Source organism: Toxotes jaculatrix, chromosome 20, assembly GCF_017976425.1.
Source record: "Toxotes jaculatrix isolate fToxJac2 chromosome 20, fToxJac2.pri, whole genome shotgun sequence".
In the NCBI taxonomy this organism is placed as follows: domain Eukaryota; kingdom Metazoa; phylum Chordata; class Actinopteri; family Toxotidae; genus Toxotes; species Toxotes jaculatrix.
Window position 1 is genome coordinate 19,188,277 of NC_054413.1, and position 14,382 is coordinate 19,202,658.

The window sequence follows — 14,382 nt, forward strand, 5'->3', positions numbered from 1 at the left end:
AAAGCTGCACTATCATACGGTGATAAGGTTCCATGCTTGGCCAGGTGGCAGTGGGCCTCTGTGGCAAGCTGTGATCTGAATGCTACATTCTCAGGTGCATGTTTTCTGCATATGATTGACACAAAATGAAAACCAAAATAAAAAAAAGATGTATATCACTTCATCAAGAACAAGCAAATTAAATCTCTTCGTTCAACCCTGAGGGGTTGGGACTGAGGGTGTGTATCCAGTACGTCTGATCTGCATCTGGTTTCTGATCTTTTATCAATGTAACAGAGAAATGTTCAGACACATCAACATCTTACTTACAAAAATAATAATAAAAATATTTATAATTAAATATTAGAAAAAGCCAAAACCATGGTCGCTTCTTAACCTTTATCAACTTTCAGTAGCCGAAACATAAAAACACCTGGAATTCAAAGCACTGGCCTGCAGGCCCAACCATCCACCCCTCCTGCCTATAACTGCACAGAAATCATAGACAGGACGTTAATAAAAGCATGAAGCAAATTAGTAGAACATAAAAGTATTTTATAGGGAACAGGGTTTGAATTTAGTGGCCGTTTTCTGCTCATTAGCTCCAAACGTTCACACCTGCTAACTGCATTCTTCTTCTGCAACCTGCAACTGCCGCTCCTCTTCCAATTCTGCTCCTTCTCCTGAGAGACCTCCCCCGCAATGTACCATATATACTCCATTAGCCAATTAATGGCCCAGCATGTTAACACTGAGGAAAGTGCTGCCCACACTAAACATGTTATTACTGTACAGCCCCAATTACTGGCCCTTCTCCTCCTCCCTCTTACCAGATACTACATACGAGAGGAGAGGACACTGTAGCTTTTAATGCAACGAGCCCGGAGAGACTTTATTTCAAAACGGGGGACGAGCAAGCTTTAGTGTTTCACAGCAGCCTCGCTGTGGAATCTAATTTTTATTTTAATTATACTGCTGACAGAAAAGAAGATGCTTCCAATATTACGTCAGTAATTGCTTAGTTTCTTTTGTGTCGCTTTGCGTTGGCTGTGTTTTACTCTACATTCTTAGAAATAGACCTGACCTCACATGTCCCTTTAAATAAAAAAATACAAAGCTTACTTACTTGTTCTTCATAACAGCGCAGTGGAAAGGCATTTCCTCCTGGCCTGACAGTCTAGACAGCCTAATGCTGAGGCTTTCAGGGCAGTTGAAGTTCAAGTCCTAATCCACTGACTGACCATGTTTTCAAGAAAATTATGTGTCAGCCAGATGAAGCTGTTCTTTCTTTAACTTCACCCTGTCGTTTTTTTGAGACTGAACACCGCAGTTTCACATCAACTAAAACCGAATTTGTAAAAAAGACTGCACATGAATGTGAAAGCAGAAGACTGCCATGTTAAGTAATAACTTTAACACATTGTACCGGCAGAATGAGCGGCATGGTGTGAACGCGTCAGCTCACCTCAGGTCCTTCCTGTCCACACTGAATAAATCTCACTGTTTATCCAACAGGGTTGTTGTTCTGGACCAACAAAGCCAGCAGACTCCTTCTCCATATGTTTGTCAATGTTTAATCTACCCAAGGGGAGGCTGTGTTGGAGGGGTGAGCTGTCTGTTCTCTCAGACACTCATTTTGAAGTCAACACACTTAGAAGTTTGAAAGCCTGCCTCTTCAATATGCATTGTTACTGTGGTGGATGAAACAGAATGTATTTGCTGTCTTACTTTCTCATCCCGCCGCCTTGAATAGATTTTTCTTTTCAATACCCACTCATCAAAACATGTTCTATTGTTCTGAAGTGCAGATGGAGGGCAGAATGTATCTGAATCTAATCAAAGTGCAGTAAATGACTCCGCGCGCAGCTGTCTGTGCAAACCTCCGATTGGCCGTCGCTCGTGTTGAGTCTTGGCCCACGACAGCATAATGCAATCACAGAGATAATTGTCCAAGTTTCGTGGTGTTAATTCACTGTGTTAATAATCACATTAACTTGCTGTAGGTATCAATATAATTACAAATGTAATCACGCTTCCCAATCAGCCGGTTGTAGCTTCCTTTGAACTCGCTATGCAAATGAGACTCAAATAGGATACTGAAATAATGAGATGGTTTGACAAAGTGGAACGATAACATTGGTGCCAAAATCACTGTGACAAAAAAAATAAAAAAACAGAAAGGGAAGGATCTGCCCTTAGCAAGCTGCTTTATGTTCAGGTGGTTTTAAATGTCTGTACGATGAACGTGACGAAGAAACGAGCTTAAATAAAAGAACAGATAAAAGAACATATTCTCACATCTAATCCACGTTTACCGTTTGTCAAAAATGAATTGTGCTGACTGACATTCTCCAGAAACACTGCTCCGGTTTTGTTTGTCTAGAGTCAGCAGGAAGTCAAACAACAAACAAAAGGAAGTGGGACACTGTTGAGGAAAAAAAAAAAAGAAGCAGTGATGTGCTCTGCTGTGTTCTGGGAAACAGGAACAGGGAGAGTGGCAGTGGAGTGCTGGCCGCTGATTAGAAGCCAACCGGAGCCAAGCAGATAAGAGAGAATGGACATCATAATCAGCTGCCACAGAGAAAGACAGAGAGAATGAAGTTCAGTTCAGGCGGAAAATGAGGAAGGAACATTGTCAGGGTGTCTTTGTGTGCTCCCCACTTTGGCCAGGAAAATATAGTTTCAGGGCTAGCATGTGCAGAGATAAGTCAGAGACTGATAGAAGCTCCACCAACACCACCTGCCCTGTGTTTCTTTCTTTCTCTCTCTCTTCTCCCCAATGGCCTCGCACGAATGAGGGCCACAGCCACAGAAACGGCTTCTCTCCAACCCACCCAGGGTCCAATCAGAGAGCTTGTTGTCTCCACAGTCCTCTCAACATGAGCCAATCAGATAGAGGTGCCTTGGGTGCTGTCCACAGGCACAAAGAAACCGCAGTAATGGCTGCGGCTGCTGGGCCGAACCACAGGTTCTAACGCTGCTTTGATGAGAAATGAAACAGCCAATCACAGGAGCCGTATGAAATCTGCCAGATTTTAGCAAAACAAATGCTGCTGATAACCGCTCTCCATCACGTTGATGCACTGCACTGTGCTCTGGTAATAAAGTCAAAGTTTTATGTACTCTCTTCTCCACCATCTTCAATGCTGCTTCTGTAAGAGGCTGACAAGATATCAATTAGGAGAACATTCTTCCTCAGAATAAACAGGTTGTGTCTGTATGGACCGCAGGCCAAACCATAAATTGCATGAATCATATCAAGGTCAGAGTTTTAAATATATAACCATAGCTGCCTTATTGCAGGGCGGAAAGGGCAGGTTTTATGAATTAATCTGTCTCACCTCTTCGCTGACTCCTATTTTGAATCACTAAAAGCCTCTGTCAAAACCGTCTGCTTGAATTAATGATCGCTAATGTCAGCCGGGCTGGGAGTTTGGCTGCGGCCCCATCCCGGGTCGTGCTGACACGCCGCGCCGCCTGGTGATTGCCAACTTCGGAAACCTGTTACGGTCCGATCCATAATTTCATAAACACGCTCTGAAATGGTCCCGTCTCCGTAGCAGCAGAGTAATCAATCAGAGTGCGCACCTTAAGCGGAGAACTACAACAATCAAATGTAGCACCTTGGGAGCGTAATATAGTAGTGCAACCAAAAAATACAAGGAGTAATGGATTTCTGAGCTGTCGTCCTGCTGAACCCTGATGCTTTGAATATCGACTCGGCTTCATGGCAGGTTGGTTTATTATTACCCACCACCATTTCCCTCAGGATTCCCTTTCCATTAACCGAGGGACAATCCTGGCCTAGCTGAGTGATGGGATTTGGGAACAGGTACAAAAGGAAAGAATTAGGCTGCCCTCCTGCACAGGGAGCTGGGACTGGAGCTCACACATGCAGAACGGACACAAACAAGACAGGGAATGAGAATGTGCTGTAAGACAAAGTAGCAGACAAAGAAATTGGTTGACAGCGGTGAAAGAAAAGAGGCAGGATTTAAATAGTATGTGTGTGTGTTTGTGGGGAGAGAAGGGTTGAGGGCATGTGCTCTACATATCTCATGCCCGCTGTGCATCTGTGTTGATTCTGCTGCTTAGCGTGACAGTCGTTTGGGAGCTGCTCAAAGGGGACAGATCTGGATGGAGAGCCAGGGCCCGCTGGTCTCCAGGGCGCACTGAGGGAAAGATGTTGGGCCCTCAGCCAGAGGCGTTTGCACCCGCAGCAGAGAGGACCTTCACTGCAAGTCATAGTTGAATACCGAAAAGACGCGTGCTACAGCTTTTTGAGCAGGGCCTCCAGATGTTCCATTCAGCAGGGAAGAGGCCCTTTGATAGTGTTTTTTTCTTGTGTGAACACTTGTTTGTGTTTGTGGTACCGTGCATTTTCGACAGCCATCCATCCTTCTCTCTCTTCGCCGTGAGAGGGAGCGGTATCAAGCCCTATTGTTTCTATTCAATTAGCTGTCATTACCAACGGCAGTTTGATTACTGAGTTCATTTGGCTGGTGGAGAACAATGGAGGCAGCAAGCTGTCTTTTCATTCACCGTGCCACCAATATTGTCTTCCCTGCTGGAGAGAATTAAATGGGGCTTGTCTGTGAGGGATGAGGCACATGCAGCAAAACCAATGCTTTGCCTTATTCTTCTGGACGTCCTGATGTCCACAAACACCAGAGGACGCGGAGCCAAGAGGGCTGGATAGAAAAGAACAGCATATTCTTGAGCGATTAACAACCTGGGAGAGCTGCAGGAGAGGAAAAATGCAGAGCTACATCGATTTCACTATTATAATGAGCACCATTCAATCATGCCAAATCCACAGGGGCCTACGAGCACCATTAGGAGGTCAGTGCCTCTGAATGGCACAGGCAACAACAATCCATAAATGATCTATTTAATGTACTGATATAAAAGAAAGGGACATTTCACAAATTGACATCTGAGTGTTTTCCCAGAATTTCCCAACCTTGCTCCTCCATTTTGTTAATTAGGTAGTTTGCTAATTTTCCGGTCAGCAGTGTTTTTTCCCCCTTTGTTGAGCCGGGACTTAATTGTTTAGGCTTTTAGCGGGCCCTCTGTCTGAGCACTCACCTCTCCTGTTCCAGCTTCATCCGCAGGGTCTCCTCTTCTGACGCCTGCACGTCCTCGGCTTTAGATTTGCTGGAGCTCTTCCTCTCCATCCTGTCTCCTGGCCGCTCATCCCTCCGGTGCTTTACAAACCTGAGCAAAAGAGAAGGGCAAAGTGGATTTAATTGAGGCTCAGGTTTTAATGTTTTCTAACCCAATATGGACTTCTTTTTTTTTTTTTTTTTAACAGCGGCATGTCTCTTCCTTTGTCCAGGAATTTCATTTGAAATACTCAGAAGGAAATTAAAGTGTCAAACTGTCAAAATCTTCAGTTTGGGTTTGTATTGGGGAGACAGCTCAGGAGGAGTTTCCCGGGGCACCCATTCGTTATTGAAAGAACAATTTGGCCTTTTTCATATAAATGCAATCAAAATGCAGCAAGACATCAAAAGATAACTCATCATCCCCGACAAGACTCCATCCAGGACAGCAGAAAGGACTCAGTGTGTGGTGTTACAAGTCTAAAAGGCAGAAAATGGCAAATCTCTCCTTTATAAAGACGGGATGAGCTCCACATGTCCCCCCCCCTCAGCTGCAGAGCAGTGACAGCTCATGATTTAGCTTGGAACGAGGTAGGAACAAACTACGTGCAACCAGGCGAAATGTAAGTGGAGGAAACCGCCAAAGCTCGCCGGCATCATTTGTAACTTTCTAGGCACTGTCGCAAACTTTTACATTTTAATGACGGGAGTGACACGCGGGTGGCGGTAAATCCGTGACAGCTTTACAGGAGGTGAGAATAAGCCAAGCCGATGATCGTAAATTCCTCTGGTCGGAAGAGCTCGGTGCTCCGCAAATAAATGACTGGAGACCGTGGCTGCGTGAGGGGTGTGAGAAAATGATGAGGGATGGAAAATAGAAGGGAGACATGCAGTTGACAGGTGTACAGTATATTTACAGGGCTGCACACTCACAAACACACAAACACACAATAAGTGGACAACTCCATTGTCTGACTCCACTGACTGAGACGTTATTACTCCCAACAATGTGCTCGTGGAGAACACTAAGATCAGATGCCAACTTTTTACATGTGCGCAGAATTTAGGGATAAAGGACAAACTCTCTGATGAGACAGAACAGGAAGGCAATATCATGAAAGTATGATGTCATTTCCTGCTGCTCCACAATGAGGCCAGCTGTGGAGGAAGCGCAAAACTGCAGGATATAGAAAAAGGAACTATTACAGACAGATATCCAGGAAGAACACATGATGGTCATTTTACACATGGAGGCAGAAGCACATCTGTACATCATATAGAGCAGACTGAGTGTTTGTGTATCTACCATGATCCAACATGTTCGCAACTGCAAAGCCTAATTAAACGAGCATATGCAGAATTGGATATAAGGTTGGATATAAGGTTATTGTGGATGATTATAACCGGGATAGAGCACTGAGCTATCACACCTTTTAATCAAGCTTTGTGTGGGTGAAGCACAGGAGGACTCACAAAGGCCATAAATTAAAACCAAACCACACCCAAAGGTAAATACTGAAATTTTAGAGGAAGGATGTCACACCGATGTGTGTAACACAGCTCTAAGTGATGGCTTTGGAAAAACATCACCACAGTTTTTCATTACATCGCAAATCAAAAGCAGAGAATAAGACACCCAGCAGCTGTCGGAGGGCACGAGGTGACCTGCAGGCAAAAGTTCTGTCTGCACACAAATAATACAATCTAAACACAATTACAAAATATGGAGACGATATGTAATATCCTCAGCATCTGCTCTGAAATGTATCTTGGAAATACTGTAGACGTTACATAAGGAAGGGACAGAGTCTAAAACACTGTCGGCAGAAAAGCTAAGAATGTTTGGACAGACGTTGGGAAAGGTCAAACATTTACATGAACTGAAATGCTGAGCAGGAAACCTGCCTTTTTAAACACGGACCTGCGGGGAATGAGAATGTGCATACATTTCTGACAAACCTATGATAATTATTTGTTCTGCTCTAAGTTGTTTTTGAACAACTGTCACATGTCACTGGTTTCTGCTCAATAAAACAATGTAAACGCTGCAAACCTCGTACTTTGTTTTTTTTTTACTTATGGTTGTCGTGCTGGTGGAAATGAGGCCATTTATATGAACAGTTTGATGGTTGTAAAGACAAAGCAATAACAGAAAGTGTATGGACACGAAGGCGTGCGGCCACAAATGGCGAGAAATTCAATAAACACAATCACCCGAAAAGGACTGGATTATTATTTAGTGTTTATGTTACATAACACAACTCAATGTTCTTGCATTATACACACAGACATTGATTATGATGTTCCACATGGGCTTTTTTTGAGCAGTCCCGTTCAATTTCAGACAGCGGAACAGGAGAAAGCGCTAAGCTCTGCCGTCTCCCGGCCCCATGGTGCTTCACTCCCGAGTTTATTTTTACCTTCCTCATAGCTGAGCTTTATCTGACAGTTTGAAAACTTTCTCCGAAAGCTGAAAAAAAAAATCACATCAGACAAGGTTGACTTTGGGCCAGTGGAAGTGAATAAATTCATGAAATGGGAGACTGTTTCCCTCACAGATGTTTATTATTCTACTTTACATTAAAAGCAGCCAGGAGCTTTGTGCAAATGGCTTCTCTGTGGTAGCGGCTGTTTTAGAACCTTAATCTTCTGAATGTGCTGTGGCCTGGTGGGAGATCCTGTGTTTGCGCAGAAGAAGAAGCACAGGAGTGATATGTGGGTTCTTCTGTAGCACAGATAGCATACATTACCTGATTAATTAATCAACAAATGGCTCTGGTAAGGCATAAAACTCTAGTGCTGGGGCAGGGAATGCTAATAATAGTGAACCTGCTATCTATCACCAGAGCAGGTGACAGCTTCGCTCACCTCACTTCAAAGACTTTCATTAACTTCCTGAGCAAAATTCACCTTCCTCTTTTCTTCTTCCATTTTTTTCTCCCCCTCCAAAAAAACATAAAATATCCTTAGGGCAGACAAACTTCTGCCCTCAGCATTTCTTCTTCTTCTTCTTCTGGATCGACATCAATACAGTTAGGGATTTGTCATAGTGAAACATATTGGTGGATTAGACTGAGCAGGACCCTGGGCACGCAGCGGCTCCCATATGAAAAGCTATTCCCCCATCGCCGGTGGCTTGAGAAGGAGGGCCCACATCAAAGCGGAGGCGGAGGAAAGGGACGATCCTACCAGAGCTATTAGAAGGCTCGAGACATTTGCTGGTTCACTGACAACACGGCTCTGCCCTTCACTTGAACAGCCTGAGCCCTGCCAGTGGGGACCATCGTGGAACACAGGATTAGCCACCAAACCTTCAATGACGCACAAACCCCGATGTAATATGTCTGCCCTCAACATTTTCTCAGCAGGAAGCGATCAGAGATCTCAGAGAGCCGTGGCACCAGTGCGTGTAGAAAAACTACAAACTGTACTCAGTAATGTACTCAGCTGTTTCCATGAAAACTCTGGAGACGGTATTGGCACCCTGGCATTAACCAGGGATGGCATCAGTATACTTGTATTTAGAGCGAGGTTGTTGAGGCCTGATAATAAGATATTGATTGGCAGCAGAAACGCGTGGGCAGAATGACAACAGAGTAAAAACAGTGTAAACTGCAGTTTGACTGAAAATAATTTTGTCATGTGGCTGCACAACAGTAAAACTACATCATAGGAATCTCAGTGGCTTTGTTTAACATCACACAGAGGTACAACAGCTATGAACATTCATTCCATGGGAACAATAGAGTAACAGAATAATCTTACTTACATCCACTTATTAGCTTTTCCAGAAGAAGTAGAAAGCAGACCTTTAAATTAAGATTATTCTGTTAAATAGCTATTTGATTTGCAACGGTCACTATTTGAGCAACAGCTGGACCTCTCCATTCAAGCCAGATGAACAATGATACGCCATTTACATCCTCATAAAGCTCTGATCTTTTTCTGCTTCAATCCACCGGAGCGAAGCTCTGTTTAATGATCCGTTCCTAAGCATCTATCTCGCCGCGGCAGACAGCAGGTAAGAGTGATGAATACACAAATGCAGAGGGGCCCTCAAAGGACAAAGAACAATGGTGTAGAGAGATGTAGATCACAGAGCCGCCTGGGTAGGAAGACGTTCAGTTAAGATTACATGAGCGCAAACACACGACGGCTGAGTAAGATGCAAGTTTGATTAGCGGGACGGTGATATGCACAGGGAATCTAGATATGACCTTTAGGCTGCATTCAAAGCTGGAGCTGCTCTGCGCTATTCATCACTGTTCAGTCCTGACAATATCTGTTGGCCATTAAACCTCATTTAGATACGCCAACATGTGTCAGCCATATATAATATATGCTTTATTAATGCTACGATGGCCACTGATGCGATGAAACATTGAGAGTAAAATTGAAGCGTTCAATCAAAGTGTCCTGGCTTAGACATCAGCTGACAGCATCTCATGAAATAAAATGTTTTCAAATGCTGATGCACATTAGACATACTGTATTATTGCGTATCTGGCTTTACTTTATGTATCTGCTTTCACTAGAAAAGAAGCCAGTAAATATGTACTCCATTCAATATGATACATCATCTTTTATCACTGAAAACAGAAGGGTTTATACCACTAGCAGTGGATGCCTCATACATCATCTTCATCGATTTACAGGGTAATAATACTTCAAGGCTGCAGCACAACAGAGGAGTAAAAAGTCAAAGACAGAATTTCCAAAGAGGGAGAAAAAGTAAATTATGCAAAGCCTCAAAGCCAGTTTGATTGTTACAATCATTTAATCTGGGGAGTAGATTTGAGAGAAGCAAATCTGTTTTGACATCTTCTGTGGGGAATTCTGTGCTTTGCTTACAGGAAGTTGCTGACTTAGAGAGAGAGAGAGAGGACAGCAGAAATAGCTGCCGACTCCTTCCTCTAAAATCTGCAGTGTTTAAAACACAGTGCAGGGACGTAATGGACGACCTGGTTTAACCTCATATGATGCACTCGTCATACGAGGTGTTAAATCTTTTGGCATTATTCAAACCCGCAAATGGAACAGGTGAGCCAGAAAGAACAAATGACTGCATCTATCAATTTGAGTAAGTGATGAGAGGATAATTTCAAGGGCAGACAGAGAAAATCATTATGGTTTCTGCTCGGCGAACCTGAAAGTTAATCCAAATCTCCCAGGGCGAAGTCCCCCACAGACGTCTGATGTGGATTCTGAGCCCCCATCCCCCAAAACTGTATTTGTCGCTGTCAGGAAGTAAATAAATAACTATGCCTCCACCCACTGCGTTTCACTGTGATCCATCCAATCCATAAAGCATCATAAAAAATACACTGCTTTTTTTTTCTCTGAAAAGAATCGAGAGACATTATTATCATCTTATTGATGTACACAAGTACACAGCAGAAAGCCAAGACCAGCACATACACCCACACACTAACACACCTTACTCTTTTTCTACCCTCTCCTTTCCCTGTCCAGTGCAAGGGCATGCCAATATGAAGAAGTGCATGATGTCTACACTGTGCTGCACCTAGGGCAAAACCCTGTCAGTGGCATGTAATTTTAATAGTGCCTTGTTAGGAAGGTGAGGCTGTCGGATTTGTCTGTCCGTTGCTGCAGCTGTGGTGAGTAAATACTCTCTACCTGGGGTGAGGCACACAGATGCCGTGTAAAAAAAATCCAATAAGACAGTCAGAGAAAGAAAAAGGGAGAGAGAGGGGTTTTTTTCCCCCCCTACGAATCACATTGTGACCCGGCGATCGTTAACAGGCATTAAAGGGGCATTCGTTATCGCCAAGTGGCCTCTGCGTAATGTTGCCACCGCCGGTTTCCGGGGACACCCGACCCCAGAGAGGTATGGAAGGATGTTCTCCCGTCATTTCTCCAGCTTCGAGCCACCGCCAGCCGATTATCTTCTTCCCTGCGGAACTCATTATCTGCAACCTGTAATGTCAGTCAGCGCTTTCCCTGCTCAGCCAGACCTCTTTTAAACTGGAATCTGCAATTTGACGCATGTCTTAAGGAAAGGAAAAGCGTTTTCCTTGAGAGCTTAAAGAGAAAGACAGCAGCCTGAGATGCATCAGTGAATGTGTAAGATAAGGTAACAGCTCTTTGGATTCACACCATCTTAGGGTTCATGATATGGAATGTGCCTTCAGAATAACACAACTCTTAATGCAGGTGCACATTCCCTTGCCTTTCCCCTACCTCTTACAGGTCACAGCAAGATACGACATCTCTGTGCTTTTACTTCATTGGACAAGGGCTTGTGCACACTGAACCAATCGATTTCCTCCTGAGGAGGAGGAGGGGGGTGCTGTTGTTGATTGGCTGCAGCTCTGGAGAGAAGCCAGCCCTAATTCTTCTACCAACGGTGTGAAAATAGTGGGGAGAGGTACAGGAGGAGGGAGGATGGGAGTCGAAATGGTTCATGCCGGGTGGGAAAGTGGCGTGTCCCGCACTGTGGAGGCATGACATGCATTTATTCATGACATCAGGCCGAGCACCGGCGACAGCGCCACAGGCGAGATGGAGGAAAAATGATTCTCTCCAGAAACTTCTGCGACTCTTAGGTCTCCCAGCTCAGCGAAGACGACAGCGTCACGTTAGAGAATCCTCGGTTTCGGTGACGCTCTGTGTGGCCTTTCATTCCGAAACAACGAAAAAGAAAAACTATTTGCAGGTTTATGAATTGTATGCCATCTCAGATCACTGTATTTAAATCACAGTCTTGTTCTCAACCAAGAGCACTGCCCCCACCTGTTTACCATAAACAGGTTATTGTATGGAAATGAAGATTTTCTGGCTGAAACACAGATGCATAGAAATTGATGCTATAACCGCCCTTTCAGAAAATTGTTTTCATCCTTCGCTTTATCTTTTTTCCTGCTGTGTCAGTCAGTATTTTCTGTTATTCCTGTTACTCTCCAGCCAGGTCTTCTTCCATCTGTTTTTTCCTCTCTTCACACTTCTCTTTTGGAATTTATCTCTCGGGCCTTGCACTGCATTTCTTTCAAGCCTCTATGTGTTTCCAGTCACCTGATCAACAACTGCATCCCACTACTTGTCTAGTTGTTAGTAGACATAGATAAACAAAGACAAACAGAGCCTTTTTTTTTACCACCAACACCCCTGAGGGAGAGAAGAGGAGAAAGACAAAGGGTTTGGACTAAAATAAATATATGGGTGTGAAGAATGGTCAGTCACAGAGAGCCGCAGGGCTGTTTTTCAGTAGTATCCCATCCTACAGATTCTTCATTGTACTTCCACTGTATTTTGTACTGTTTGTGCCATTATATGTGAACAAGTGTGTGTGTATGCGTGTGTGTGAGTCTGTGTGGAGGAGGGCAATGGTAGATTTTCAAAAATTCCAGTAACAGAGTTAATCCGCTCTTACTGAGAAATGTTCTTTCCAGCCACAGAGAGCAGACAGAATACAGACACGGAGCTGCAGCAACATCCAAGATGATGGAATTACATCAGAGAGAATGGCTGAGGATGTTCTCTGCCTTTAAACCAACAACTATCAGTATCAAAGCAACTGAATAAGAGTATATATCTGTGTGTGCACACGCATGTGTGTGTGTGTCTATAAAGTCTATAAAATCTACATCTAAAAGTTCCTGCATGTGCGTGGGCCTGTGTGTTTCCAAGCTGGGGGGGGGGGGGGGGGGGGGAGCATTCATCACTCTGTGTGCTAATTATTCATATTTAAGCAGGTACACACAAGCATCTGTGTGTGTGTTTTATCTATATGTGTGCGCCTGGATATCAAGGGACAGCTTGGCTTGTCCATATTTCAAACAGCCTGTGCAATACAAAGGACGAGGCCCAGCCCAACATGATTGCCTTTAATGTTTCACATAAATCACTGAGTTGTGTGTGTCTGTTTGTGTGTGTGTGTGTGTGTGTGTGTGTGTGAGGCGGGGAGGGGTGTTCTTGCACACACTCGGAGGAACGCTTCAGAGCCCTGACACCACTGATTAAAGCCTCTCATTACAACACAAATAAACAGTCCAAACACATCCATACATCCATTTGTTAAAGTGTATGAGTGCAATGAGTTTCTGAAGGACAATTTACATAGAAACACTTCAGCAGCTCGGAGGGACGTTCAGGTGTTGGGATAAGCTTTGTGTGTGTGTGTGTGTGTGTGTGTGTGTGTGTGTGTGTGTGTGTGTGTGTGTGTGTGTGTGTGTGTGTGTGTGCACACTCCAATCATGCAAAGTAATGTTGTGTTATTTAAGTTGCGGGTATACTTGTTCCACACACAATAATCCTGTAAACTTTCTTTCTCTCACTTTACACACAAACAAACACCCATGCATGAGCAGACACACACACATTTGTTGTTTCATGGCCATATCCTGTACATATACATTACTCACATTTGGTTAAAGCCTAATCAACCTAGCCCACACACACACACACACACCCGTGGGGGTGCAGGGATGGAGATGGGGGTGCGGGCAGGCGACAGCGCTGCAGTTTCTCTGTGGAGGAGCTGCAGTAGGTGGCTCAGGCTGTGACCTAGATACAGTATGGCACACTGCATTCCTAATGGGCCATTTTGATCACTGCCACTCTCTGTATCCTCAGCTTGGCTCCTGCTGCCTCGAATACAAAGATCTCAGCAAACACAGCAGCCAAAGTCTGCTCATCTCTTTTAATGATGGCAGCAACTGTCGACGTGATGGTGCTGCAGCGTGGGGAAAAGAAGGCGACCTGAATTTTAGAATGGCTGAACAAATCAGCACAGATGCGTAGAAACTCACGGGAATCAAAGACTTTCATTGATAACAGGTTTGGTGATGTGTTTACAGCTGCTCTCACCTCCTGCAACTTAAAACCATCAGGACGTGTAGGTGAGAGGAAATAGCTTGGGATTATTGTCACGAAACAAGATTACCTCATAAATTAATTGTGTTCATCGGGCCGCTTTTCTTGTCTTTTCTGTTTTGATTATCCTTGCTTCTTGCAATTGTCTCCCAACTAATTTACATGCTGATGAGTCTGGAGACAGATGTGTTTTGCGACGCTCAAATGCCTGATTTCCACGATTTCCAAGATGCTCGCCTAAGGACAGGCGAGGGGGAGAAGAGAGGCAGATTTTCTGTCTCGTAAACGTCAGACTTTGAAATACAAGCATGGACACACACCGGCCCAAGCGTTGTATCTGAGTCCATAGGAGAAAGGAGACAGCGGAACCGCTGACCCGTGATATACATCCCCCCCAGCATTCACAGAGACAGACGGGAGAGGTCTTTCTGTCAATGCCACAATGAATCTCCAGGGCAGCTAAAAA

The 14,382-nt window shown here is 44.2% G+C and overlaps 1 protein-coding gene across 3 annotated transcripts in view; it reads right to left on the minus strand.

Moving 5' to 3' along the window:
• LOC121200233 (partitioning defective 3 homolog) overlaps positions 1-14,382 on the minus strand; it is a 291,059-nt gene that overhangs the window by 72,490 nt on the left and 204,187 nt on the right. For all 3 annotated transcript variants that reach the window (XM_041065396.1, XM_041065394.1, XM_041065397.1), the window contains exon 20: positions 5,068-5,196. In XM_041065396.1, the coding sequence (XP_040921330.1) occupies positions 5,068-5,196 (129 nt within the window). The remainder of the gene's footprint in view (positions 1-5,067; positions 5,197-14,382) is intronic.